Raw genomic sequence first — 27,808 nt, 5'->3', positions numbered from 1 at the left:
TGCACAGGGAGGAAAAAGAATTAAATAAATTCCCAACCTTCCTGTCTCGATGCTGCAGTCAAACAAATTAATTTCAAATTATAGGGAGCCTGCGCCGTTTGACTGAGGGGAACTGGTGGTTGCCAAGGCAAGAAATACACAAATAAATCAAAGGAGGTGGGGAAGGGCGGGGAGGGGAGGGCAGTGCTGGGGTTTGCACCGGCGAGGTGAGGAGGGGTGCGGGCACCCCGGCACAGGGAGGGGACCTGGGAGAGGGAGAGGAGCGGGATAGGGTGGGCAGGGGGTCGGGGTGCCGCTGCCTCCCGGGGATGCTGCCGGCAGCCCCCTGCAGGGGTCGGGGTGGCGGGGTCCCCGCTGCAGCCCGGCCCCTTTGCTGCGCCCACCTGAGGGGGGCACGGCGCTGGGGAGCCCAGCCCAGCCCTGGGGACACCTCCCTGAGGCAGACACCCACGAAACCCGGTCGAAGCCACCCCAAAACCGAGCCCACCTCGGCTCAGCCCCGGGCAGGGTACCCACAACCAGCCAGCGGGGCGAGCCGCAGCCGCATGGCCGGGGGAGGCTGGGCACCCCCGGCTGGGTGCAGGAGGAGGAGGAGGAGGAGGAAGGAGCCACCCTATAGCTTTGGAGGGAATTCACCGAGCCCCTCCGTGCACTGGCTTAGGGAGGGGGTGGGCAGAGGCTGCCGGTCCCTTTGTAAGAGGCGGCGGGGGATGGAGGGGGGCTCCCGGGTGGGGATGCTCCCGCTGGTACTTACGGGGTCCCCTTCCCCGGAGGAGGATGCAGGCTTGTTTGGCGGAGTTTGCAGCCGGAGCCACGCTCGGCTAGCTACTAGCAGCAGCAGCAGCACATGGCAGGAGTACGGCAGCAGCCAGAGGCTCCTCCGCAGCGCCGGGGGAGGGGAAGGGCAGGGATGCTCGCAGCCCGCTCACACCCTGATGGGGCGGCCAGGCCCCGCCAGCCCCGCACCGTGGGGGTTCCTTTCCCCCGGCCCACCCCGCACTCTGGGCACGGACAGGCGGCTGGAAGAGCGGGGAGATGCGGCCAGGCTGCGGGGAAGGGGTGGGAGGGATGGGAGGCAGGCACAGGGGGGGCTCCGGGCCCTCCCAGGCTCTCAGGGGGCTTTGGCAAAATGGAGGATGCTTGGGTGTACCTCGTGCAATGACCAGGCGCTCGCCACTTGGCCAAGCTGCATTTTTCCACCTCTCCCCCTACTCCAGGCTTAACCTCAAACCCAAAAGAAGCTGTGAACTGTCCACACCAGGAAGGTCTCTGGTTCGAGTTACAATATATGCCTCGGCTTCCCTCCCTCAGCCAGGAAAACAAAACCCCAGCCCCTCTGGGGACCTGAAGGAAGAGTGTGCAGGGTTAACCCTGTCCTGCCTCCTCTGCTTCACTGCAAAGATGAACTCATCGAGAGAAGGGGATCACTCATGGGTGATGGTTGGGGGAGAAATCTACCTATTCACATGGGTCAGAGACCCGTATCAGAATCAGTGGTGATGTCCATAGCTAGGATCTTCTGAATTTTCAGGACACAAGGCTGTAATCTAAACTTGGTGCCTAGGACACATGCTTTTTGCCCCATAATTCGTTTTACCCAGTTGACCTCTCTGTCTTGCTTTCTTATCTCTTGCTTAGATGTTAGTTTACCTTGTAAGATGGAAAAGAGAAATCTGCCTGAGTGAAAAATAAGACAGTCTGAAGCATGTGGCTCTCTTCAGGAAACTCTTATTGTGGAGGTTAGCACACTCTTTTCACTTCCACATTCAGAAGCTAAATAGATAGCACACATCCCTGTCTGTCCCCAGTCTTTGTTCAACCTTAACCAGGAAGGGAAAATCAGTATTTGTGAATCCACAACCAAATGAAGGTGTGCAAGGTCCTGTGAAGCAGTAGGTAGTTTGAAGGAACTAGATGCAGTAGTGAAAGTTTTCCTGGGGGGAGGTGCTGGAAGTCTGTTCTTTCTTAATCCAAGCACCCCTGTGGCTCTTGTTTTGTGTTGTACAGGAGGAGGCGGGAGAGGCTGCTCTAAGGGAGGACATGGTGAGAATTATAATGAGTCTGCGCTCAGTCAGACTTGAATTTGAGATGATTGCAATGATGACACCAGGAAAACAAGGTATTTCCTTTGCAAGCACACCACAATGCATTCTGAAGAGGCTTTGGGAATCCTGTTGACGTTACCTCTGCAAACTGAATGGGAAAAAAAAATGAGAATAGGCTTTGTTAATTGTGCATTATGATTGCTTGAGTCATGAGTGGGTAATATTTTCATTATTCTAGTAACCAAGAAAGACTTCAAACAAGACTTCTGAGCCCCTAGTTCTGACGAACTACTAATGTGTAGTTCTTTATAATATCTATACGTACACATACACATATATATATGCATGTATATAACTTCTCTTCAGCATTCAGAACAGTTACTATTTTACTGGTATCTTGTACATTACTGAGAAAAATTGATGTTTGGACATACCTTACTCAGTTGTCATTAGGAGCTCTGTCACCCTAACCCAAGCAATACTTTGTCTTTGTGCCATAACTACTAGAAGTTAACTGATGAGGTGGGTATTGTCCTGCAGACATTTGTCCACTGAGAACTCAACAGGCTCCTGCAAGGCCAACAACATTTAATACCTGCTAACATAAGCAGGAAATAAACCTATAGCCTGAAGGGGAAATCTTCAGGCAGTTTCATTACCAAAAACTTTTTTAAAAAAAAAAAAAAAAAAAAAAAAAAACAAACAAAAACAGATCCTGATTATTACTGTCTAAAGAAGAATTTTCATATGGCCACAAGAATCTTTTAGTATTAAACTAAAACGATATCTCATTTGTTTGACTTACAGTATCATGAAAACACCAAGTTCCTAATAATGACAAAATACCATATTCCTGTCTCTTGTATCTTCTTAATGTTCCCATATTCCCCAAAAGTATCTGTAAGCTCTACACAAACATCTGCCTGGTTCCAGCTATATGGTTTAAAAATCTTGTGGCAAACAAATTGTGATCTGTCAAGTACAGAAATACACAATGTCATATAATTGCTTTGCAATTTTTTGCCGTGTTATGATCATGGAAATCTTGTTCAACTATTTCAATACCTCAGACCTGCAGTTTTATCTATTGGGCCAATTTATTCCCAAAGTAACTCATTGAAAATCAATGGGGTTACTCCAGAGATGGATTTGGCACAATAAGCGCATCTTTCACTGACAGCACAGCTGTTGCATAGAAACGTAACTATTATCTTATGCAAATAAAAGGCCTTTCACCCCTCAGTGATGTTGAATTCTCATGATAGGGAGAACTGGTGCCTTGAAGCTATAGTGTTTCAAGCTGTTACTCTGTCAACTTTTATAAGCTAAGTGGATTCAGTAATGTTTAATATTTAAATGGAAAACCACTAGGAAAAAAAAAAAAAAAAAAACAACAACTAAATATAGTACAATCAATCTACTTTAGTACTTGCATAAAAATTTTCAGAACTTGACTTTTTATCAGTAATTTATCAAATTGGTCTGCTTAAATTCTTCTTTTTCTTTTAGGGCTCATTGTTCAGACCTTATGGCCTCAGAGTTAGCTGAGTGTCTTAGAGGAGTAGGCCTGTGACCATCACAACACAACAGACAAGAGACTTTCTATTACAAGCAATCCCACTGGCAGAAGAATAAAATGCTAAATGCTGTTTTACTGGTCATTAGTAATATGCCATGAGTGATTTAGAAGCTGTTCTGATGCAACTGAAAGAAACCCACAGCAGAACTGATGAGTAAGTAGATCTTATACCTACTTAAATCCAGTGAACGAGAACTGAAAAATGCATTTATAGTAGATAGAAATCACCTGTAACTTGTATGTTTCCTTTCTTGGATGCACTGAAGGGATAAGACATGGTTAGATTGAAGTCTATGGCAGTCTTTCTGTCATCACTTTGCAGTATGCACATTAGTGCATCTAACTATTCAGTTTCTGGTTAACTATATGGTTGTTTGAAATCTGGTATTTCTGACTGTGAAGATTATTCTTTGTTTGGTTTATTGTCTGAAGACTGTTCATATTTACACTCAGACCAAGAAAGCCAGAGAATAACCCAAGTGAAGTGCATTCCGTTCTTTAAGTTCTATTGACCCGTCCTTCCATACTATGAATTTGGACAGGATCCAGTGCAGGATTCTTTTATAGTTCTTTATTGTCTAGGAAGCCTTCTGTCTAGGAAGACCTTTAAAAGCCTTCTCTATAGGATGACCTTAAGACCTTTCTTCAGAAGGTTTTTAGAAGCTTTAGTGTAGGTAGGAATCACAAAGGTAACTAATTATCAGGACTACTACAAACTGTGCAAGGAAAACCAACCTGCTATTGTCTTCTACTTCATGCAGTTTCTTAGAAAGCGTTAAGTCTTAGCATGCAGTGCTGTGCCTTCATTCCGGAACGAACCCTTAGAACTGTACATTTACTTCTTATTGGCAGAAATGGTTTCAATGAAATCAGTGAGTCTACACGACAGTAATAGCCTTTGCCAGAATAGGATCTGTTCAGGTCTGAGCTGTTTGAGTTACCACAGCTTGTATGCAAGTTCCTTTGGCCAGTGACACTAAACAGAATACTCTATGGATCCCACCTCTCATATCCTAACACATAATTCATATTTCCAGCCTCACTGTAAGCATCTTACCCCTGAAATGCCTGAACTGGAGAGGGGGTATCTGGTTTGAAGTTTGTCATTATCTTCTTCATCCTCGGTTCTTTCCTGGTAACCATTTTTCATTAGCCAGACTCAAGGTTTCAGGCAACTGTTATATCAATCCCTTTGTATTGCCAGCAGGAACTCAAGTGGAATAGAATAAAAATGTGAGGTAGCTATCTGAAAAAGTGCACTACGTGCACATTTTTAGTATAATAATATAATGTAGCAATTTGTGCAGGAAAAGTTCTGCCATGTAGAAAAGCATTAACTCAAGCTGCATAGTACTGGGTCTCTGTCTGAACCCACTTACATCTGTTTCACATTAGTTTAATTTGACTTCAGTACAATTACTCCTGAATCATAGTCATGGGAGAATTACAATCTGGCCTTTAGTTTTTCCATGATGTCTCCAAAGAATCCTCATAAGATCAAAGTCTGATATGTGACAAAAATAGAAAGCTTGATTAATAAAAACAAGCCACCAAATTCATTTTAGAGCAGTACTGTTCTCTCTTGTCATTTTTCTTTAAGATTTCTTACTAGATAGCTACATGAAGCTTTACCTTAGCAGGTTGATAACTTTCCTCTATATTAAACAGGAAATTTGGGGTTAGCCTTCAGAGATACCTATGTTCCTTTGCCATTCATACCAGTAGCAGAGTCACAAAGGGGAGGGTGGGTGCTGAAGACCATCAAACCTGGCGGTGGCTTTCAGCACCCTGGACAGTTGAAGCTCCCCAGCAGCTCCTGGCCAAGGGATGGAGGCAAGAGGGAGCTGAGCGGCTCCCAGCTCCCTGCTGCATGAGCTGCCTGGCCCTGGGCGCTGATTTTCATGTCCCAGGTGACAGTCTGGCCTGCCAAGACAATGCAGTGCCAATGCAGAGGCAATGCAGATTTTCTAAAGCAATACAGGCACAGGGGAAGAGTTGCACACAATATCTGGACAGGGAAAGTGGGGACAATGGATGAAGGGAAGTGCATATCAGAAAAATACTAACAGGATTTGGCATAAGTAGAAAGAGAATGGAAAAATCCAAAAGCTTGTCATGTGATTGAAGGACTGGAGAATAAGTGACATGAAAATGGCAAGGAATAGTGGGTAGGACACAGACTCCTCAGCTTTAAAGGAGAATGGTGGATAAGTGAGAGGATGTGTTTAATGTGCCACTGAAATATATTAAATCACATCTGTGCACATAGGAGTCATTCAAGGGATAGTCTACAATTACACTACAATTGGAGTGGATCAAGGAAAATAAAACCAAATAACATGATTTTGCATATATGCTTGTTCCTCTAATATTTATTTGTTTAATGCCTACAGATGTAAGAAATACACTTATAAAGCTTTGTACTTAGATCTTGTGGGTATCTTGGGCAAGGCTTCATAATAGTCCTTACTGCTGTATAGCCTGACTATTTCCTCCCTAACCTGCAGGACTAGTAGAACTAATCCAGCCACTTGCATATACTTTGATCCACCTTCCAGTAGATATGACAGCAACCTTATCAACCAGTAGGGCAGGGGCCATACACACCAAAGAAGTTAATGCCGGTCAGAAGCATTGGCTTACCACTCATTTTAACAAAAATTTTCACCATTTCTTAGAATCAAGCATGCCAGTAACCACAGCTGTTCCTTTCAGTGTTTTTCAATGAAGTGCATCATCCTACCAGCCTATTAAATGTGGGGATTAACACAGCTACAGAACAGTTAAAATAGGGAGGAACAGTCTGCACAGACACCATTCACTGTGACCAGTCCTCCTACAGCTTTTGGTTGTGCCTATTTCTTTTCTACTCTGAACAGCAGGGAAAAAAAGAACCTATACTGAGCATTTAAAGAGCTGACTACAACTCTTGCATTAATTATCATCACTTTTACAGTACTCAGAAGAGCTTTACTACTTTCTAAATTAAGTAACATATTTTTCACATGGCTCATGTAGTAAGAAGCTGTTCCCAAAATATGCAAGTGATGGTATTTAGCATGGAACTGTGGAAAAGGGGATGAAATCAGGCTTTGTTTTCTGTTTCATTCCCAGAACTCTCCCCTACGTTCCCCCAACTTCGTAGCTGAGCACATGTGTCATAGCCAAGCCACACCACATAGATGTAGAACTTTTGCAGTCAGTAGTTTAGCCATTGTATGAAGGGTAACACTCTGAATTCCCCAGGGCTCTCTCTCTGCACACCACTGGCACCTTTAGTGCTGGGTCTCTTGGGGAAAAAAAGACTTTGAAATAGGATGATATTTCAAGCAAAATCAAATCAATAAGTTACTATTCTGTTGTAGGAAGAGTGGGGGCTATGTTCTGAGTGCAAATTAGAAATTATTAATATTTATTACAGAAACAGTATGCCAGGCACTGTAATAATAAAGAGAAAAAATGTTTCATGATGGAATATCTTAATATACTAGCAAGGAAAAAGATCTATTCCCACATTTCTGAAGATGCATCACCTAGCAGTAATTTGAGTTTTGAGGCATCCCCATTTGAGTGTCTACACAAATCATACACATGCACATATATATAGCCATGAATAAGAAGTACAAACAAACTCATGAGTGGAATCTAGTGAACTTGGTAAAAAAAAAAAAAGAAAGTAATGAAATGACAAGATTCATCCGAGTATATAATGTCATTATTTACAACTACCCTGATGATCATATTCGCCATTTCATTAACTCTTTAATAGTATATTGTGAGATACGATATAGTGGGATTACAACAGTTTAGATGTAACATGGCAAGAGACTGCAGTGCTATTCACACATGGCATACTCTCACCAAAGTGAGAAGCTCGCTGTGAATCAACCCATAGGCAGTGGCTTCTCACAGTTAGCAGATCTGCTACAGCCCACAGACCAACAGGTGACATGCATTTCATTTTGCTACCCATGAAAAGAAATGTGTCACCCTATATAATTACAGTAAGCTTCTGGACTATGTGTGTAGTCTGGGGATATAAAGGTATGATGAGGTTATGCAAATTGGGAATTGTACTGAGGTAACATGTCTATGCTAAAGAATAGAAAAATGCATAAACTTCCAAAACTAACAATTGCAGGTTTGCTACAAGCAGCCTCCTTTGTACATTGAGATTTTGAATGCATATATTATTTACACCTTTCATGGAGTAATTCAGGAATGCATTGCTATGGCTCTAAAGCAGGTGCAGTAACTTCTGTATGTAAAATATAGAAAAAAATCTTTGGATCTTCTTTTTAAAAGGAGACATAAACCATTACTTTTTTTTTTTTTCATCTTTACATTGTATTTGTCCCATTTAGTAGTTCTAATTTGCTTCATTGCTATACAAACAACACAATGTGGGTAAGCTCTAGCTCAGAGATTTAACATGGTTGTTGAACAGACAGATCAAAATTACTTGTACTAAAAAATGCATGTACAACTCAGATAAGCACTCTTTTTCTTTTATTGTCACAAAGAAATAGTTTCACAAGGCTGTCTATTAAAGGAAAGATCTCCCCCTCATTTAGAACACTTCTTTGAAATACTAAAGAGTATTGGGGATTGGTGACTGCTTTATTACAGCAGCTGTCAACCAAAGCTTTCAAAAGTGACAGGTGATTTTCTATCCCCTGATGCAGATACCTTAAAAAAAAAAAAAAAAAAGTTTTCAGAATGTGCTGAGTACTTATTCTGAGACAAAGATGCCCCTTTAAATCATCTCCAGTTGACCTCAAACTCAGGAATCCAAAACAATTATTCCTGATCCATACTTATAAATTACTAGAGCCCAGGTTGCCAGAGTTACTTAAGCAACCAACTCCAAGAGTCAATGGCAGTTGGGCACCTGAATATCCTGTGAATCTCATTTTATCTTGTGAATCTCATTTTAAGCACATAACACCTAATCCCTCAGTACTGTAAACATGCTAATGGAACTATGTTGGCAAGCATTTTGAGTAAAGAAAGAAGATGGAGCAAATGTAGACTCTGTCATCATCTTAATTAGTTATCTACAAAGACAGTGGTAAAAATTGACCCCATTGTAGAGTTCAAAAGTAGTGTAAAACTGTACATTTATGATGCAAGCTTTCTGAAAGCCAAGCTGGAACTCAGTGCAGCTATGATAATATAAATGTTGACAGAAATTTGATGCTACTAATATTAGATGCTGCTAAATATATAAACAGGCATGGAAGTTTGCCATTGCAGATCCCTGCTAGGTAGATCAATAACTCGCCTTTGCCAATGCCTGTACTTGATTCTTCAAGGAGAAACATAATACAGCTAATTCTGTTTTCTTTAGCATCTTCACACTGGTTATCTGAAAACACACCTCTAGCAAAAGTGAATCATGGAAACCTTTTAGAATAAACCTTATTGTGACCATTTACAGATGAAGATATTGGTATATAGAATGTTCTAGCATCTCATTTAATTTCATTAGAATCTTGAAAAGAGTGAAAAATTAAAATGAAATTTTCCAAAGCCCAAACACTTAGTCAGAAAAAGAAAGTAAATTTATGATGTAAGAACCCCAACTGGTATATTGAAAACTACTGTTAAAAACATAATATATGAATCAAGACATACACGTATACGTTACTAGATTTTGTTTGGTAAAATACACACCCCTTCCAGCAGTTCATCCCTTGCAAAATACGCTATGCATAAAACTACCTTCTCTCTCAATTACTACAAATATCAATAAATTATGCACGCTGGCTACTTGAGCTATAAATCAGAACTCTATATTATTTTCTGGCAACATAGCATCATCCTTTAATTATAATTAGTATCTTATTCTTGATTTTGTAACAGTCTAAAAAGAACAAATCATAAAAGTTCTTTAATTTTTCATATTATGTAATCACAGAAATTTATACCTGTCAATTTATCCTTGTATGTCAACTTCATTTTTCTCACTCCCATAGTTCTCTGTCTTTTCGATCTTTATTTCACCATCTTGAAGAGCTGTAGCCAAAACTGAAACACAGACATGCTCATTAAAAATCTACTACAACTTTTATTGCTTTCCCTTGCTTTTTCACACAGTAACATATTTGTTTCTCTCCTAACTGGTTAAAGACATGTATTCAACGCAAACTACAGAAAATCTGGGATCTTGTTGCCTACCCATTACTTACAGGAAACTCACTGAAGCAGTGAAATAAGTATTCAAGCACTGACAAACCCTGAAATAAAAGAAACGGTATTTGACTCCTGAACATCTTTTTTTCTGCTTCAGAGGTGTGACATCTTTATGGAAGATAGGATTTGGTTTGGCTCTGTTGCACTCTGATTTTGGGTAGGTATTTAAACAAGTTTGTCTTTTCTTAAAAAATAAAAAAAATAATAATAAATTACAAAACTACAAGCTTTAAGATGCAGCAAATATGTGCCTTCATGAAATTTTCAAAAATGAATAATATTTAAGGTTTGGCTTGAGCAATCATGTTGCTAAAGCACAGATCTATTTTTGGGCTATTTTATCCTCTACCATCACATTCATTATTCATTAATCAGGGGTTAGTAATAAAAGGCAGTCAACTTGTTTTTGTTAGCAGTTGTTTCTGATTCACACATAGCAGTAGGAGGAAATCCAGCTGTTGCAAAAAATCGGATACACAACAGTCTGACAGCCCATAGCGTCTTCAGAGCTGCAGAGGCTGCCATGGGAACTGACTCACTTTTTCTGACAAAAGTAAACTGATATAGTTATATGTTTCATTATTTTGGAGAATCAAGTTTTCAGATCAGTATCACTGCAGCAGCCACAACACAAAAACACAAAAAACATGAACTCTTTATCAGTAGAGTGATCCACACAAACTTACTGAAATCTGAAAGAAATGGCCACTGAGATCTGCAAATTAAAATTACAGAAAAATAAATAAACAAAACACTCTAGTTCTATTTTCAGCAAATGAAATGGCAATCATTTTCTTTTTACACACACCCCCAAAAAAATATGAAAGGGCTGAATTATTCTCAACCCCACTTCTGATTTTTTAAATCAAAGATTTTGCTATTGCCTCAAAATTACTGAAAGGACTATTGTTTCTTCAGACAATTCCAGAGCAACAAGGAAAACATCTCCACACTTGCTAGTCTAAAGACAACAGTCTTACACAGTCTTGTGTTCACATCCATTTTGTTTTCAGGAGGAGTGCTTTACTTTATGTGTGTCATCTTCTTTTCTCAGGTATTTTATTCCACCTTAAAAATTGCTGATGTTGTTAAGGCAAGGAACAACTAAGGCTAAATAAAACTTGCATTAAATTTTAATAAATCAAATAACTAGTGCCTTAAACTGCTACCTCCTCAATCCCTAGACTTAGAAGAGTGATTAACAATACCACACCTCCGGTAAATTCAATAGAAATTTCCTCCTTGTAACTTCTGCCAGAGTGAAAATAACCTGCTAATATTTTCCAGCTTGTGTGATTTATTCATGTTAGACTTACTGGGTACTTACTGAAGAGTGTGTTGTTCTGTGTATCAGTGCAGGTGTATCAGATCTTTACAGATGAAGGACATTGGTCCTTGTCAATGAGACAGAAAGAGCTTAGTCCACAGCAGTTTCTCCAGAAATCCTTCCAGAGTTCCAAGAAAACTGAAAGATAGAAAAGAGAATTGCATGGGGAAGAGGAATATGACCAAGCTCAAGGTGAAACCAAACAACCAGAAAACTGTTAACATAGAAAAGAGGAAAACAATCCAAGTAGTGACAGGTCTGTTAGTTTGACCTCAAAGTTATTCAGGGATATACTTTAAAGAAAACAGAAACCCAGGACATGTGGAAGTAATTAGTAAGTGAAATACAACCCAACTGCGTTTTATTAATAGTTGATCATGTCACACTACTTCAACACCTTGAAACAAATTTAATACAGTGGGCCTAATCTACCTATGTTTCAACATTATAGAGTATTATGGGAAATTGTTGCTTAAGGTGTAGAACATGAGAATGAATACAAGTACTGACAGGTTTTATTAATAGGTAAATTACAGGGATTAGAGAGAGGTTACTGGTGCTGGTCCTTGAAGACCAGCCTGGGAACATTTCTGGTATTTGCACAGTACGTTTTTTAAAAGCTAACTGTGCATATTTATAATGTATAGAATATGGGAATGACAGAAGTTGGAAAGTATTGCCAATGTTGAGAAAGAACAGATCACAATTTAGAAGGTACTCATTAGTACTGCAAACTTGTGTGGTACAAATTAGCATAAAATGTATTAGTAGCACCAACTGGAAAGGCATACATTGGAGGACAAGTAAGGATCGTTATTATGAACAGTAGATGACAAAGGAGGAAGAGATATGGGAATATTAACTGAACATGGGAAGTCTTGGAAAAGAAAATTCAGATGAATCAGATAAAGGTTTCTAGAACAGACCTTACTAGAACAGATTAGGAAAACAACATGAATTGGGGGAAGGGGAAGTCTAACTCTAGCCACTTCTCAGTGAATAGAAGAACATGAAAAATTATTTAGCATTGAGACTAATACTGGTACAAAATTAACATGCACACATAATGGATTTAAATATTTCTAGTCATCTAAGAAATTAAATATTTGAGCAAACTTTTAAATACGGCTGCAAGACTAAAAGCATAAAACTGTTCAGGCAGAGCTTGAGCAGTTTATGGAAGAGATTTATATGATGTTATTGCCTGTCATTACAGAAACCATCATAGCACATAAGACCTCTCCCTACCCTAGTCATATTTTCCTTTATTTCTATATTCTGCAACTGGTTTGCTTACTGAGAGTAATTTCAACCCCTTCTAGTCTTGTGTGGAATTGCTATACTCCATTATGATATCATTTTAACAGCCACTGATATTCACATTTAATATTAAAAGTCATCCTTTCCTAACTGGTTTCCGTGACAGTACCTTAAAAATATGTTTAATTCTATGTTTAGCACTCATCCATATCATGTAATCTGCAGTTTTGATATTTGTTACTCAAAGGATAAGTGTCATTTCTGTTTCTATTGATAAAAAAGCACAGTGCAAAAAGACTCATCCCAAATATGCAGACAAGTGGGCTAACTCTTAAGCATCTCCATATTTACTACAAACTATGAATCACTTTAAGGTGACTTAGACTGCAGCCTACTCAGGCACCCGAATCAGTGTGTACACAAGGTCACACAAGTCACTGACAGGCTGTAAACAGGCTCTGAGCATCCTGACTCTTGGGTCTGTGAAACATCCATCAAACTGAACTCCCCTTTTCTTTTTGATGCACATAACATGTTTATGGGGTGGGGACGTGTTCTTATACCAAATTCAGGTTCTGTCTCAATTGGAACATGGATGTTCCTGAAGTCTCATGATGTCAGTATCAACTCACAAATTTAGTAAATAGCAGATTTAGTAAATTTAGTAAATAGCAGATTTTTTCCTTGGAACATAAATTTTAATTGAAGGAAAGTCGTAGGCATAGACAATGTAACAGAACATACGTACTGTACTTCTTCCTAAGTTGTTTTGTTTTACTGTTAATGAAATGATTCTACAAAAAAAAAATTACTCTTAGACGATTTCATTGCAAGAGTTAAACTTCATACTGTGAGGAATGTTTTAACAATTCCAATTCGTGTCCATAAATTCGTGTCCATAAATTCATGTGCATAAAGAATAATTCTGTTTGAATCCTGTCTGCCTCTGGGCCCTGCACTGGCAGTTTAATTCTTGAACCACAGATGCAGTGTGCCCCAGTCTCCCCCTCATTCCAGTCAATTTATCACGACTTCAGAAAACACTCCTTAAATTTATGAACCTGTTTGCTTTTGTTATTCCTGACTTCTAGTTCTAACAGTTACAGCCTTTTTTCCTGTCTTCTTCGAGATTAATTTAACACTGCTATAGATGTGTCTGTGAATGGCTGGGGAAGAATGTTTTAATTACTCGTGAAGCGTCAAATAAGAAAGCTGTTTGTGTTTGATGTCTGGGAGTTTCAGAACAACTGATAACAACTAGTGACTGTTACGGGATACTATGAGGATCCTTGGTATCTGGCCAGGGGGGCCAAGAGATTAAGAGGAAGAAAAAAGAAGCTGAAGGACGGTTGGGAGACAAGACCTGTGGAGAGTGTACAGAGAGTGTTCCATAAACTTGGAATAGTGCCAAGTAAGTACAAAGGGTGAGAGGAAGACTACGAGCCTTCAGCATGAAAGACCCCTAGAGACCCCCAGAGGAGACTGATGCGCATGCTCCAGTAGGAGGAACTGGACCCCGGAAGCTAATTTTAATAATCTCTTTTTTTAGAAGTAGTAATGAATATGTATTAGTCTAGGTGCATAAAAATCAGCTGCTTGATGTAACTGGTGTGCGTCCTGGTGGAGCAGAGACTCCCGGTGCACCCAGCGCTGTTTGCTTACCTCTATTCCTTTATATTCTTTTAATAAATCCTATTTTTTTATTTAATCCTAATTTGAATCCTGAGCCATTTATAACAATTTGGGGGCTCGTCCGGGAGGGCTATAGTTCCTGAATTCTGATTTAATCTAGGAGAGGCGCCCCACCATTTGGTGGCTCCTGTTTGAGTCAGATCGGGACTAATGCCATCCTGAACCTGAATAAAGGTAAGCAAAGAATTTAATTTTTTTTTGAGCTCCCGTGTTGCCGGCTGTTTTTTGCCCGTAATTCTGCGCGCGAAGATCCGGACGAAGACGACAGGGTCGTTTGGATACCGTTCGGTTGGATTCCGGTGTCCGGAATCGAACCGGATGAAGACGACAGTCGTTTGGATACCGTCTGGTTCGATCCCAGACGAAGACAGCAGAGACGCTGGTGGATACCGTCCGATTGGAGTCTGGACGAAGACGACTGATTCGTAAGATACCGTCCGGTTGGGTAAGGGTACGGTTGCCAGTTTTTGTGTGTGTGAGTGTAACTGAGACTTCTAAAGTCAGCGTGGAGGTCTTTTTGTTTTCTCACTGGTTCTAATCTCCTGTCGGGGGGGCTAGACTGGTGAGAAGAGGGATACGTGGGTGGGTGATAGGTCCTAAACCCCCTGCAAGACACTCTCACTGGGCAGCCAAGGGCTGTGGGAATTGCCACTAGTAAAATTCCTGGATGGGTCAGATAAAATCGAAGACCAAGGACCAGAAAGGGAGCAAATTACCAAAAAGTCCATTATGAATAATGATTAGAAATTGGAACAATAGGGGCCCCAGGAAATTAAAGAGTAAATTGAAAATGATCCAGTATTATATGATAGAATGACCAAAAGAACCCTTAAGACCCCCTGTATTTTGATCCACGGAGGACGGGGTCTGTCAGGCTTTGAACATTAATACTAGAATACCCGTGGATCCAGAAAAGAGCAAGCTGAAATATTGGAATTAGAAATTAGAGAGCAATTGATTAAGAATGAATATGTGCTACATTTGTGCCTGTGCTGCACTTATACCACCAGATAACAGGAGCCTCTCAGGCCCCGAGAACCAGATTAAAAACCTCATGGTTCAGAGTTTAACCAAGGTGTCTAAGATAAGGAGGAGTGTTCACAAAGGGACAGGTTATGTATATGTATAGGAATGTTTATGTATATGTAACTCTTTACTAAAGCAATTTGTCACGTTAGGCCTGCACGACTTTGGTGGGACTACCCGCCCCGTGCTGCACGGAACTGAGTAAACATACCTACTTTACAATCCTACTGATTGTGGAGTCAGCTTTCTGAGAGTCATTTTGGTGAGCCAGGCAGGAGACACTCTGCTCGGCTGCGGGATCGGCTGCAGCGTGGACGCCCCTAGGTGCACCCTGAGTGTTTTTGCTCGGAGGGGACTCCACTCTCAGCTGCTCACCGCAGGAGCAAAGATCTCCTGAAACTGCAGACAAACGGTATGTTTTCAGCTGCTGGAGGGATACTAACTGGAGTGTTAATAATTGTATGTGTTTTTATGTATGTATTTTGTGTTGAAAGTATTTGTGTAAATGTAAGGGTTTGAAACAAAGTGTTACAAGTCACTTCACGAAGAACACAGTCAGAGACAATACTTGTTTGGTTGGTTATCATTCTAAATTATATTCCTGTGGTATGAATGAGATGTGTTGGAGGCCTCCGTGTGCGAGTGTGCTGTGTGAGTGAGACGCAGCGTTGCTGCAAAGCAAGTGCAGAGTTCCGATCCGTTGTTCCGTACTCTCCGCAAAGGGAGTGGGCAGAGACAAACGAAGTGCTTGACAGACTGAAAAGAAGTGCTGTTTTATCCAAGTTTTGAGTGGTGGTGCCTAATATATGGGCCCGGTGTATCTTGTGTATCTTGTGTATCCTATTTTTGCTCTTAAATGTTTTGACTGTGACAAGAAAAAGGCAGGAGCATGACATGACATGCTTCCTGCAACGTATGAGGCCCGCACAGGCCGAGACCTGGACTCACTGAGACCCAGACTCGCTGAGACCTGAACAGGCCGAGAGACCGGAGCGGCCCCGAGAGCCTGGAGCGGCGCTGGGAGGCCCGAGACACTACGGAGGGACTACCGCTGGACGGAGAGAGCCCTGAGAGATGCTGCAGAGCCACAGACGGCTCTGAGAGACATAGAGAAACCTGACAGAAGCTGCAAAACGCGGGGAAATTGAAGTAATTGCGGAACATCCGAGATCGAGTTGCTACGGGAGACCAGAGGCGTCAGTGGACACCGGTAGCTGACCCTCAGCGTGTGGCGAGTCCGCACGTAGCAGAGGGGCGGACATCAGGACCCTGCAGCCTGTCTGACATAACCATGGAGGCAGCGGCAACAGCGGCTGTGCTGCTTCACTCTGGCATTCTTTTTATAAAAGGTTTATCTTGCAATGCAAAAAAAGACTATTCGTCCCCAGATCGGTGTTATAACTATTACTAATGACGACTTAGCTCTATTGCAGGGCAGGAGTGCAGAGACGCAGATTACACTGCCAAATGACCACCGGCAGGCTCTTTCACAAACCTAAGGTTGCAGCTGGCACTGCCTGCAGCCGTATAGCAGACGTTACACTCTCTTTCCTAATTAGTAATCATGTGTCTCATCCATTTGTGGTGAATGGCCAGTGACAAAAAGAAAAGGGGGGAGACAAAGACAGAAACGGTACAAGGAGGATGCCACTGACACTAACAGCATGGGTAATAGGAGTAGTATAAGTGACACAGGTGACGGTGCAGGGCGCTCTGCCTGCTGCTCGCCCTCACCTGCCTGTGCACTGCTGCCGACAGTGCTAGAGCAAAATGTGAAGACTGCTCAGACGGCAGTGATGAGAGTGCTTGTGTGAAGAAGACGTGTGCTGAATCTGACTTTGTGTGCAACAGTGGTCAGTGTGTGCCAAACAGATGGCAGTGTGATGGGGATCCGGACTGTGAAGATGGGTCTGACAAGAGTGCTGAGCTGTGTCATATGAGAACATGCCGGGTAAATGAAATCAGCTGTGGTCCTCAGTCGACCCAGTGTATCCCAGTGTCGTGGAAATGTGATGGTGAAAGAGACTGTGACAGTGGAGAAGATGAAGAGAATTGTGGCAATGTGACTTGTAGTGCAGCAGAGTCCACATGCAGTAGTGGGCAATGTATTTCCAAAAGCTTTGTCTGCAATGGTCAAGGTGACTGCTCCGACCACTCGGATGAATCTTTGGAGCAGTGTGGCCGTCAGCCTGCACCTCTGGTGAAGTGTTATGTGAGTGAGGTGCAGTGCGGCTCAGGTGAAAAAGACTGTGACAGAGATCCTGATTGCAAGGATGGAAGTGATGAAATTAACTGCCCTTCTCAGACTTGCAGGCCAGACCAGTTCAGATGTGAAGATGGGAACTGTGTCCATGGGAGTAGGCAGTGCAGTGGTGTGAGAGACTGTCTGGATGGCACTGATGAAGCAAACTGTAACGATGTTATTCAGTGCTCAGGACCTGGCAAATTCAAGTGCAAAAGTGGAGAATGCATAGGTACCAATAAAGTGTGTAACCAGCAGAGAGACTGCAAGGACTGGGGTGATGAGCCCCTGAAGGAATGCAACATACATGAATGTGACTGTCCAGCTGGGTTTGAGTTTGTAGACAAGAGAAACTGTGGAGATATTGATGAATGTCAAAACCCTGGTATCTGTAGTCAAATCTGTATCAACCTGAAAGGTGGCTACAAATGTGAACGTAGCCGTGGCTATCAGGTGAATCCTGCTACAGGAACTGGGAAAGGGCCATACTGGTACAAAAACACAAATAACACCTGTGATTACAATGATGCTGCTAAGCAGGGTTTAGGGGTTTGTAGCATGGAGACAAGGGGTAACAACTACAGTGTTTGGAACAATTGTACAGCTTTGGCCTTACCTCCTGATGTGCTTCTGATTTGTGGGGATGGGGCCTGGCAAGGTATCCCTGCAAATGCTATCAGATGTCCATGTTACTTAGATAAACTCATTGTATTTGCTCCTAGCTTATTACAGTTGCGTGAGATCACCAGACATAAATGGGCATTGCTTGCATCGGATTGCAATGATAATGTTGAATTGTGTGGGGTTGCAGCTAGAGCGGCATTAGCAATTTCAGTGCCTGGAGTGGCATCTGCGGCCGCACGTAACAACTTCGAAAAATTGGTATGCTGGGCCAAGAAGCAAGCCTATGCCATGACAGAGATACTTGAGGAGATGTTACCAGATCAAAATAGTCTGCGACATGCGCTCTTACAGGATCAAGCTGCTATTGACTTTTTGCTTTTGGCTCAAGGGCATTGGTGTGAGGGACTGTACCTTGTTTTACTGACTACTGAAACAGCTGTGAGAACCGCAGAAAGGGACCCATGCATCCAGAATAAAAGGACCAGTAACTACTGAAACTTGGAGGGCTGAGTCCACTCCTGGGAAACTGAAACTCAAGCTAAGGAAGAACTAATATTCTGGCAATGAGGCTCTGCATGAATTAAGGATGCCAAATAAAGGGGACAAGCCTGAAGGGAGGAAAGGGAGAAGGCAAGACCAGGGCAGGACCCTCCTCTGCGGTGTGTATGGTCTACCGAGGGAAGCAACCCCTATGGGTATTGACTGCCGAGTGAGAGGGCCTCGACTGGACTTCTCCCACACTAAGGTCAGGTTGTCCTGAGAAAATAACATAAGAACCTTTTTTTTAACCTATATAAAATTGTGATTCGTTTTCCAGGAGCTGGATCACCCTGACAGGCTGAATGGTAACACAAGCCTGAATCAACCCTGAAGGTGTTTGCCTATTATGATCCAGATACGTGGGCAGAAGACAGATCCTGGGACTATAGGACCCCAGTATATATACTTAATAGAATAATTAGGTTATTAGCTGTAATAGAAATAGTTATAAATGATGAGAACTGCTTTGTATCAAAATAGCCTAGCTTTGGATTATTTACTAGCACAAGAAGGAGAAGTCTGTGGAAAATTTAGCTTTAGTAATTGCTGTTTAAAAATTGATAAAAAGGGTGTTTCTTCCTAGTAGCTAATAGAATGTTATGTTCTGGTTTAGGATGAGAAGAATGTTAATAATATGCTGATGTTTTAATTGTTTTTAATTGTTACAGAGCAGTGCTTACATCAAGCCAAGGACCAAGCCAAATTCAGCTTCTCACTGTCCTGCCAGCAGGCAGGCTGGGAGGAGGGCCGGACTGCTCGGGGTTAGGTTGGGCATCGGACAGCAGGTGGTGAGCAATTGCATTGTGCATCACTTGTTTCGTACACATTATTACTAGTAGTACTATTATAATCATTATTGTTATTATTATTATTGTTATTATCTTCTTGTTTTTATCTCAACTCACAGGCTTCACTTTCCCATTTCTCTCTCCCATCCCAGAGAAGGAGAGGGGGGAGGTGAGCGAGCAAACACAAACCTGAAAGGATATGGAATGGGATTTATTTTCATTTATTTTCATTTATTTTTATTTTCATGGCTGCCTAGTGGACCATGGGTTAAAAGAGTGTTATTTTTATTGTTATGTGGTGTAAAGATGTTATTGTCTATACCTTGTATGATACCTTGTCTTACATTATTAATACACCGGGTGATAAATAGTACATTGGTAATAACTTCATTTAAAAAAAAAAAAAAGAAGAGAATATGTCAATTATGATGCTTAAGAATTGGACCCTCCAAGAACAAACTGATGAAATCCAATTATTAATAACAGAAGAGACACGAATTGGGGATATTAAAAAGAAGATAAGGGATTGTGAGGAATGTTTTAACAATTCCAATTCGTGTCCATAAATTCGTGTCCATAAATTCATGTGCATAAAGAATAATTCTGTTTGAATCCTGTCTGCCTCTGGGCCCTGCACTGGCAGTTTAATTCTTGAACCACAGATGCAGTGTGCCCCAGTCTCCCCCTCATTCCAGTCAATTTATCACGACTTCAGAAAACACTCCTTAAATTTATGAACCTGTTTGCTTTTGTTATTCCTGACTTCTAGTTCTAACAGTTACAGCCTTTTTTCCTGTCTTCTTCGAGATTAATTTAACACTGCTATAGATGTGTCTGTGAATGGCTGGGGAAGAATGTTTTAATTACTCGTGAAGCGTCAAATAAGAAAGCTGTTTGTGTTTGATGTCTGGGAGTTTCAGAACAACTGATAACAACTAGTGACTGTTATGGGATACTATGAGGATCCTTGGTATCTGGCCAGGGGGGCCAAGAGATTAAGAGGAAGAAAAAAGAAGCTGAAGGACGGTTGGGAGACAAGACCTGTGGAGAGTGTACAGAGAGTGTTCCATAAACTTGGAATAGTGCCAAGTAAGTACAAAGGGTGAGAGGAAGACTACGAGCCTTCAGCATGAAAGACCCCTAGAGACCCCCAGAGGAGACTGATGCGCATGCTCCAGTAGGAGGAACTGGACCCCGGAAGCTAATTTTAATAATCTCTTTTTTTAGAAGTAGTAATGAATATGTATTAGTCTAGGTGCATAAAAATCAGCTGCTTGATGTAACTGGTGTGCGTCCTGGTGGAGCAGAGACTCCCGGTGCACCCAGCGCTGTTTGCTTACCTCTATTCCTTTATATTCTTTTAATAAATCCTATTTTTTTATTTAATCCTAATTTGAATCCTGAGCCATTTATAACAATACCCTCAATTTTGATTCTTGCCATTTCCTTGCCCATTGCTTTCTTTCACACATGGTTACAAGCGGTTAAGGTGACAGAAACTGCTATTACTTATGAAACATGGCATGCAAGATATTTTCTCAGTCTGTCATTTTCATCTTCCAGTATGCGTAAACACACAGGCAATGTCATTACAGTGCCTTTTTAATTCAAAATAAAAAAAAATAATTAATAATAATAACAAAACTCAATTGGGAATTTCAGCCTCTTACTAGTAAAATTGTATTTCACATTCACACACAAAGTCATGTAGATACTGAAAATGTAGGAGTCCACTGTGGAAAATTAGAGTACATGTGTATTGTGTTCTGTAGGCAATTGTAAAGCTACCCTTGAGAATCCCTCCTCTTGACCTTGTCAAAGCTAAAGGAACTCTCCTGAGCGCACAGGACCCCATTTGTTCAAGCACATATATGGATTCACATGCTGCTAGGTGAGTGCAAGCACACTGTAATGGCTGTGTAGAAGGTAGATGGGCCACACCAGATGCCACACTGACATTCATCTGTCTGCCGGCTGTAGGCTGCGTAAACATAGACAACCCATCTTGGCCTAAGTAGGAACACATTCATCGAGTTTAATACAGCTGTGTCATTTATATATGTCAAATTTGAGTCTTATTACTCTGTTATTGAGTGAAATATGAAAATATGTTTTCATCCTTTTTCTCTTTAATTACTATGAGTAAGCATTTCCATGCGACACAATAGGTATATCTATTAGAGAATAAAACATATCTTATGGTCTAGACAACTGGGTTATGACATTTACATATTTTTTTCCCCTTAAAATTCCAATTACACTGTTAGTTACTGTAGTCTGTATTCTTTAATACCCAATGGTTCAAATAAGGTAATGAGAAAAGAGCAGCTCTCAGGCAGTCAGTGCTAAAAAAGGACAGTTTTTCACGTACAAGCCTCCTGTCTGTAAACTTTCATGGGAACAACAGATAAACAGAAAATGACAGTGTAAGAATAAATATAAGCAGATCTTGAGTCACCCCTGCTACTGGTTTTTACATTACAGCCAAGAATAACATCTTCTACAATTTATATGTTTCTTCCCTGCCACATATAAAAAGTATTGTTGTATCACAGGGGTAGATGCATGATAAGACTCTGTATAGAACTGAAGAGAAAGAATTGATGTACAGAGTACTTCTGCACAGCAGCTTCCTGAAGGGGCTTTGGTGGTACTCACTTGTATTGCAGGGGAGACCTTTTTTTCCAAGGTGACAAGTAGTATGGTGGTTTAACACTGCTCATAGAAACCTTAATACACCCCTCTAGTTCCTCTCATCTTCTTTGTCACATTCCCTCTTAGTTTAAGCTAGCTCCCTTATTGCATTCTAAATAACAGCATATTAAAACCTGCAGTTTTTAAGACATGGACCATCTCCTCTTAATTGTTTCAGTATCTTCATTCCCAGTAGGGCCCTAGCCTTTACAGAAATCTCTGACTACTGTTGTCATACAAGCAATAACAAAACAACTAAGTGTGATGCCATGAAGAAAGGGAGTCTCCAGCCCTGTCAGAAAATGTAATTTTTGTATTTGTATTATTTTGAAAGTAGCAAAGATACTTCAAGACTACGTGATTTTATAATGATTTATAATTATTTAAATACCTCTATGGACCAAGTGACCAAAACAAATGCAGCACAACGGCAAACATGAGGACAAAAAGCATTTTATTTCTTTTCAAGACATTTCATTTTTGCACTCACACCGTGTAAGAGCTACTCCATTTGCCTGACACATGAATTTCCTAAGTAGGTAGCAAAAAAATCTGCTCAGACAGCCTGTTTAAAAGCATTCAGAAAGCACTGCTTCCTCTGATGTTTCAGGGAAACGTTTTCCTTTCTAGACAGTTGTAGAACCGATTGTGAGAGTAATGGTCTGAATGTGCCGGCTGGGGATTGCTGCAAATCAGCAGCTGCCTGCTGCGAGCAGCAGCCAGTGTTTTGGAAGGCTGACACCCTGAGGCACAGGCGGGTGACGAAGCTGCACGGATACAGGGCACTGATGCCAAAACTAAGGATCATGGATCTAAATAAAAATTCAAGGAAACCCAGGAGACTTATTTCCATCATAAAGTACACAGTGTGATGAATTTAGGGCTTTTCTACAGGAATTTGGTATGCAGATCTGTTTTGGGGATGTCTTCTGCCTACATATGTAGGCTTACTTTGATAGACAGCTGTAAGGAAAACAGAGCATGAAAGAAAATCAGTGATTTGAAACAAATAAAGATTCTCCAAAAAACTGCAGACTTCAATTCTCCAGTGTACATACAAACTATTTCTTCCAAGAAGGTCAAATCCCAGAAATGTGGAGTTCTGATGTTATGAATTACTCTCTGTCCCAAATGAGACAGTAACTGTTTGAGGTTCTGCCTGACACACACTTTTTCATAGGAAACCAGGCCTGTGTCTGTGCTAAATGTGCAAAATGAAGTAAGCATCATATGGACTGTTTTCTGTTTTTGACATCCTTTTCTCTAACAACTTTATTTCTTCCACAAAAATACACACTACTCTGACCTTAATAATGCTGTTTTGTTGCTAAATACTGTTAACTGTAAATTTACTGAACAGTAGGTGTCTGTGTCAGTTGGACTAGATGATCTTCAGAGGTCCCTTCCAACCTCAGCCATTCAGTGATTCTGTAATAGCTCTGTAAACCCATGTCAGGATAGGGACAGGTACCCATCTATGCTTGCCAGTGTGACTCACATAACTTATTCCTGCTGCTTTCATCCTCGCCCACTTCAAAACCATGTTCTGTTGTAATGCATCCTAAGGAAAAGGAAAAATGCCCTCCTGAAAAAGACAGCCAACATCATTCAATGCTGTTTCCTCTTTCCAAATTAGGAAAGGACAAATTTTACAGGTTTTGTCATGCTATTTCTTTGACAATGGTTGGCTCTCTGCAGCAATTCATTTTATTTATTTCTGAACTTATTTTGATGGATCAAAGTCCATGACTGATTCAATTTCATTTAGGGCTTATTTTTATTTAGTACATGTTGCAGGACTTAATGTGTGAACACACAGCTATATAGCTGGGTTACCTTTTAATTACACTTACAGTATGTAAGGACTGCGAGTAAGACCAGTTACAGACACATAAAGCTCTCATATGTGTTGCCATAGGAGGTCAAAAATTTCAGAGCTGGGACATTTCTAGGATGCTGCTGATTGAGAGGGAACTAGTGGGAAATGCTACATTCCCTCAGCGTTGCCTAGAAACCAGGGGAACAGTTGTGATATGTTTCTAAAAACGCTCACATTTGGGTGTTTTAATTATCTACATGGTGGAAAGTATAGGAACAATAGGAGGGACAGTGTGAGAAATACATTATTAGGCTCAGAGAGAACAGACTACTTACTGTGTGTTGGGTACGGTACACTGAGAATTCAGGAAACTGAAATTAAAAATTCAGACAGTAAAACAAAAAAATATTAAATATAAAAATATTACTATGAGCAACTCATTTGGAGAGAGAGATGGAGAGACATGTTTTCAGTAGGATGATCTCTGCAGCCAGTACAGCACATTACAACCAATGGTCAGGATACCACAGAGAGGTGACCTCTCATGCACCTAACATTCTCTGTTGTATCTATCATCAGTTATCTCAACTGGAAACTGTTTGAGGACTGTCTCTACCTCCACAATCTAATGGTTTAACTATGTAAATTATTTCAAAGAAGTCTAAGCCAGAGGCACTGAAAGACGAGAACTAAGGGAACTGATTTCCAGAAACCCTTTCCCCTAATTTTACATGCAATCTGAAATCTGCTTTGGGTAGGGTGAGAGAGAGAGCAAAAATGAAAGAGCTGTTCGACTCAGGGCCTTTTAGATTTGCAGTTTGTGCACAGAGGAGTCGACAATTCAGATACTCTACGTGATACCACTGCCCTACATCCAAAAGAGACATAAGAGAAAAAAAAAATGCTATCAAAAGATTTGGTTTTGACAAAAGGTAAGGTATTTGTGGCCTAATGGCTGACAGAAGCCGAAACACCATGAGAACAGACACCTTACGAAAAACAGTTAAGAGGGAATGGGGACCATGAGGCTTTGAAGGCATGTATTTCCTCTCCTGTCCTCTCAGATAAATTTTAAACCTACTAACTTTAGAGCTGATTTTACAGAAAGTGGTATTAGATTGTCAAAATAATCACTATAATGTGGAGCACAAGAACTAAGGCCACATCCAAAGAGTACCTCACACGGCTAGCAGGAATATCTAAAATTATCACAGACAAAGTAATGAAACCTTGAAGTGAAGCCACAGGCTGCCCAACAACTGTTAGGTATTAGCAGGAAACTTCAGCTATGCACACAACATTCAGAAGTTGGCTACTGGAAAGTTTTCTAAAATATTTGGTAGAAGGTAGTATCACACAGAAAGTATTGGGCTAGATAAACCCCAGGTTTCGTCCAGCATGAATACTTTTGCCTCCATGACTTCCTGGGAGATTTGAATAAGACAAAAAATAAGGAATAAACTGTTTTAAAATATCCTCTTCCTGTTTTTACCATGATTGTGAACTACATTAAAACTATTTTCCTGGAACATAAGAATGGGTAGCAAATCACATAAACATCTGTATTTAATCACAGAATCACAGAATTTCTAGGTTGGAAGAGACCTCAAGATCATCGAGCCCAACCTCTAACCTAACACTAACAGTCCCCACTAAACCATATCCCTAAGCTCTACATCTAAACGTCTTTTAAAGACTTCCAGGGATGGTGACTCAACCACCTCCCTGGGCAGCCTGTTCCAATGCCTCACAACCCTTTCACTAAAGAAGCTCTTCCTAACATCTAACCTAAAACTCCCCTGGCGCAACTTTAGCCCGTTCCCCCTCGTCCTGTCACCAGGCACGTGGGAGAACAGGCCAACCCCCACCTCTCTACAGCCTCCTTTAAGGTATCTGTAGAGAGCGATATGGTCGCCCCTGAGCCTCCTCTTCTCCAGGCTGAACAAGCCCAGCTTCCTCAGCCGCTCCTCGTAGGACTTGTTCTCCAGGCCCCTCACCAGCTTCGTCGCCCTTCTCTGGACCCGCTCAAGCACCTCGATGTCCTTCTTGTAGCAAGGGGCCCAAAACTGAACACAGTACTCGAGGTGCAGCCTCACCAGAGCCGAGTACAGGGGGACGATCACCTCCCTATAGAATATCTGAGATGGAAGGGCCCAGTTAATGATTGTAAGAGAACAATTAATAATTGTTTCCATATCACGAAGGGGAATGACCTACAGGTATAATGCCTGTACTGTAATTAAAATGCCTTTCCCTTCAACATCTCTTCAACAACTCACATTGAAGTGTGAACAGTTAAATGAAGCACCTTCCTACTGGCAAGAAGAAAAACCTCTTAGCAGCGTTTCTTTCATCACAGCAACTTTGTGATTCTCTTTGGATAGGACTAATTACTGAGTGACAACTTCCTAGAATTACTTGTTAATTACAAAACTAAAGAGCTAAAATATCTGTAATTCCTTCAAAATGCATTCATCAGCTAACGTGTGGACATTGGTTTTCCACATCTGAAAGAAATATATAGTTCTAATTTCGTTATTAATGAAAGATGTCACTTTCCTAAGAAACTGACACAAGTACAAAGCTTTTCTTCCTAGACCTCCTCCCTCCAGCTGGAACTAATACCTAGCCTTTTTTGTGGTGCCTGGCTGCGGAGGTGACTACACTACTCTGTCTGGTCAGGGAGCTTAACTCAAAATGAAGGATTTTCTTGCAAAAATGCTCAGGAGATTTCATGTTGGGTAAAATAGCAACCTGCTTGACAAAAAATACAAACTTATCGCTTCGTCAAAAATTAAAACAAACATAGCAGCATTGATATTTTCATCACTGGTCGGATCGAATGCTACTTTCTGAAAGTTGCTGTTTATTTTGAAATTCCGTGCACCACACTAGAAATGCTGTAGGCTCTGTATTTGCCATTCTCTCCTCTAAAATATGAGTGATTTTGAGTAGTTTGGCTTAAGTCGCTCGATGACAGAGGATATTCTTTGACTTCCAGTCAAGCTGCACACAAAACAACCCGCACACCTTTCACTGAGGTGGCAAAGCTTCCGCTAGACAGCAGCGTATTGCTCCGAGAGGCTTCTGGCGCCCGGGTACTCCCCTTTATCCAGAGCTAGGGCACTGCCATACACCCACACGGCCGGGCCGGGCCGGGCCGGGCCGGGCCGCAGCCCATGCTGGGTGAGCGCCCCTCGCCCCGGGGCCCGCCCCACGCAAGGCCGGTGCTGCGCGGCCCCCGGAGGCCGCGGGCTGGGCGCCGCGCCCCTGCCGTGGCCATGGCAACCCCCGCCCCGCCCGCCTGCCGCGGGGGCAGAGCCGCGGCCGCCGCCATCGGGCCGGGCGCTGGGCCCGGCCGCGGCCATGGGCGTCGGGATGGAGAGCGGCGGCGGCAGCAGGCGGGGCCGAGGTGCGGGGCTCGGCGGCGGGGCGGGGGTCGAGGGAAAAGGCGGCGGGCGGGGCCTGCCCGATCCGGGGTCCGGGGCCTGCCCCGGGGCTGCGGGGAGTCGGGGTTTGCCCTGCCGCCGGGGGGCTCCGCTCCGGTGGCTGCCGAGGGCGAACGAGGCTTGGCCGCCGGCCTGCAGCCGCCGTGGGCGGCTTCAGGGGGGCTCCGTGAGCCGCCCCGTTCTCGGGCGCTGTATTTCGGCACCCTGGGGAGCCAGCGTGTCCCTCCTCTGAGTTGGTGCGGGTCTGAAGCCCACACGCTGCTTCACTGCGGGTTCTGTGTGCGCGGTACCCCTGAGGTGGCTTTTGGGTGTGGGTCCGAGGGCTGTGGCCTGGTGGGGTGTTGGAACAAACGTAGCGGAGAGATAACGGCGTGGACGCTGGTAGAAAGTAATTCCTTCCCCAGACAGACCGGCTTGGCTCTTCCTGGGAATAGTGATAGAGGCATTCGCCATACGCGATACAACGGACATAAACGTGAGAATATATCTGCACAAGCCAACTCTGGCTCTTGGAAAATATCTGAAATA

The 27,808-nt window shown here is 42.2% G+C and overlaps 2 protein-coding genes and 2 long non-coding RNA genes across 12 annotated transcripts in view; 2 read left to right on the top strand and 2 right to left on the bottom strand.

Moving 5' to 3' along the window:
- The window catches only part of KCNK10 (potassium two pore domain channel subfamily K member 10), a 79,556-nt gene extending 68,135 nt beyond the window's left edge, over positions 1 to 11,421 (bottom strand). Inside the window, exons 1-3 of one of the 4 annotated variants that reach the window (XM_038180400.2) lie at positions 11,147 to 11,421; positions 10,506 to 10,534; positions 9,555 to 9,654 (exon numbers count right to left, since the gene is read on the bottom strand). In XM_038180400.2, coding sequence (XP_038036328.1) covers positions 9,555 to 9,600 — 46 coding nt within the window. In that variant the 5' untranslated portion in view covers positions 9,601 to 9,654; positions 10,506 to 10,534; positions 11,147 to 11,421. Of the gene's footprint in view, positions 1 to 487; positions 656 to 754; positions 1,043 to 9,554; positions 9,655 to 10,505; positions 10,535 to 11,146 lie in introns of those variants that run through there. The other 3 variants (XM_038180401.2, XM_027458637.3, XM_027458639.3) reach the window with 3 other exon arrangements.
- On the top strand, positions 15 to 3,913 carry LOC106018922 (uncharacterized). The gene is made up of 4 exons (XR_001193348.5): positions 15 to 206; positions 1,639 to 1,739; positions 2,008 to 2,119; positions 3,555 to 3,913. It is a non-coding gene; the product is annotated as an uncharacterized lncRNA (long non-coding RNA).
- An 11,026-nt stretch (positions 11,422 to 22,447) lies between the features above and the next one.
- On the bottom strand, positions 22,448 to 26,991 carry LOC140002586 (uncharacterized). The gene is made up of 3 exons (XR_011809540.1): positions 26,862 to 26,991; positions 23,511 to 23,597; positions 22,448 to 22,975 (listed from the first exon to the last, which is right to left on the bottom strand). It is a non-coding gene; the product is annotated as an uncharacterized lncRNA (long non-coding RNA).
- A 115-nt stretch (positions 26,992 to 27,106) lies between these two features.
- Positions 27,107 to 27,808, top strand: part of SPATA7 (spermatogenesis associated 7) — a 43,853-nt gene continuing 43,151 nt past the window's right edge. For 4 of the 6 annotated variants that reach the window (XM_072038379.1, XM_072038378.1, XM_072038381.1 and 1 more), the window contains exon 1: positions 27,107 to 27,243. Coding sequence is in view for 2 of the 6 variants with exons in the window: in XM_072038377.1 (XP_071894478.1) it covers positions 27,198 to 27,243 (46 nt within the window). In the remaining 4 variants the exon portion in view is untranslated. The remainder of the gene's footprint in view (positions 27,244 to 27,808) is intronic. The other 2 variants (XM_072038377.1, XM_072038376.1) reach the window with 1 other exon arrangement.

This window comes from Anas platyrhynchos, chromosome 5 (genome assembly GCF_047663525.1).
Source record: "Anas platyrhynchos isolate ZD024472 breed Pekin duck chromosome 5, IASCAAS_PekinDuck_T2T, whole genome shotgun sequence".
Classification (NCBI taxonomy): Eukaryota; Metazoa; Chordata; class Aves; order Anseriformes; family Anatidae; genus Anas; species Anas platyrhynchos.
Note: the sequence above shows the minus strand (reverse complement) of the source record. Positions and strands in the feature narration are given on the sequence as shown.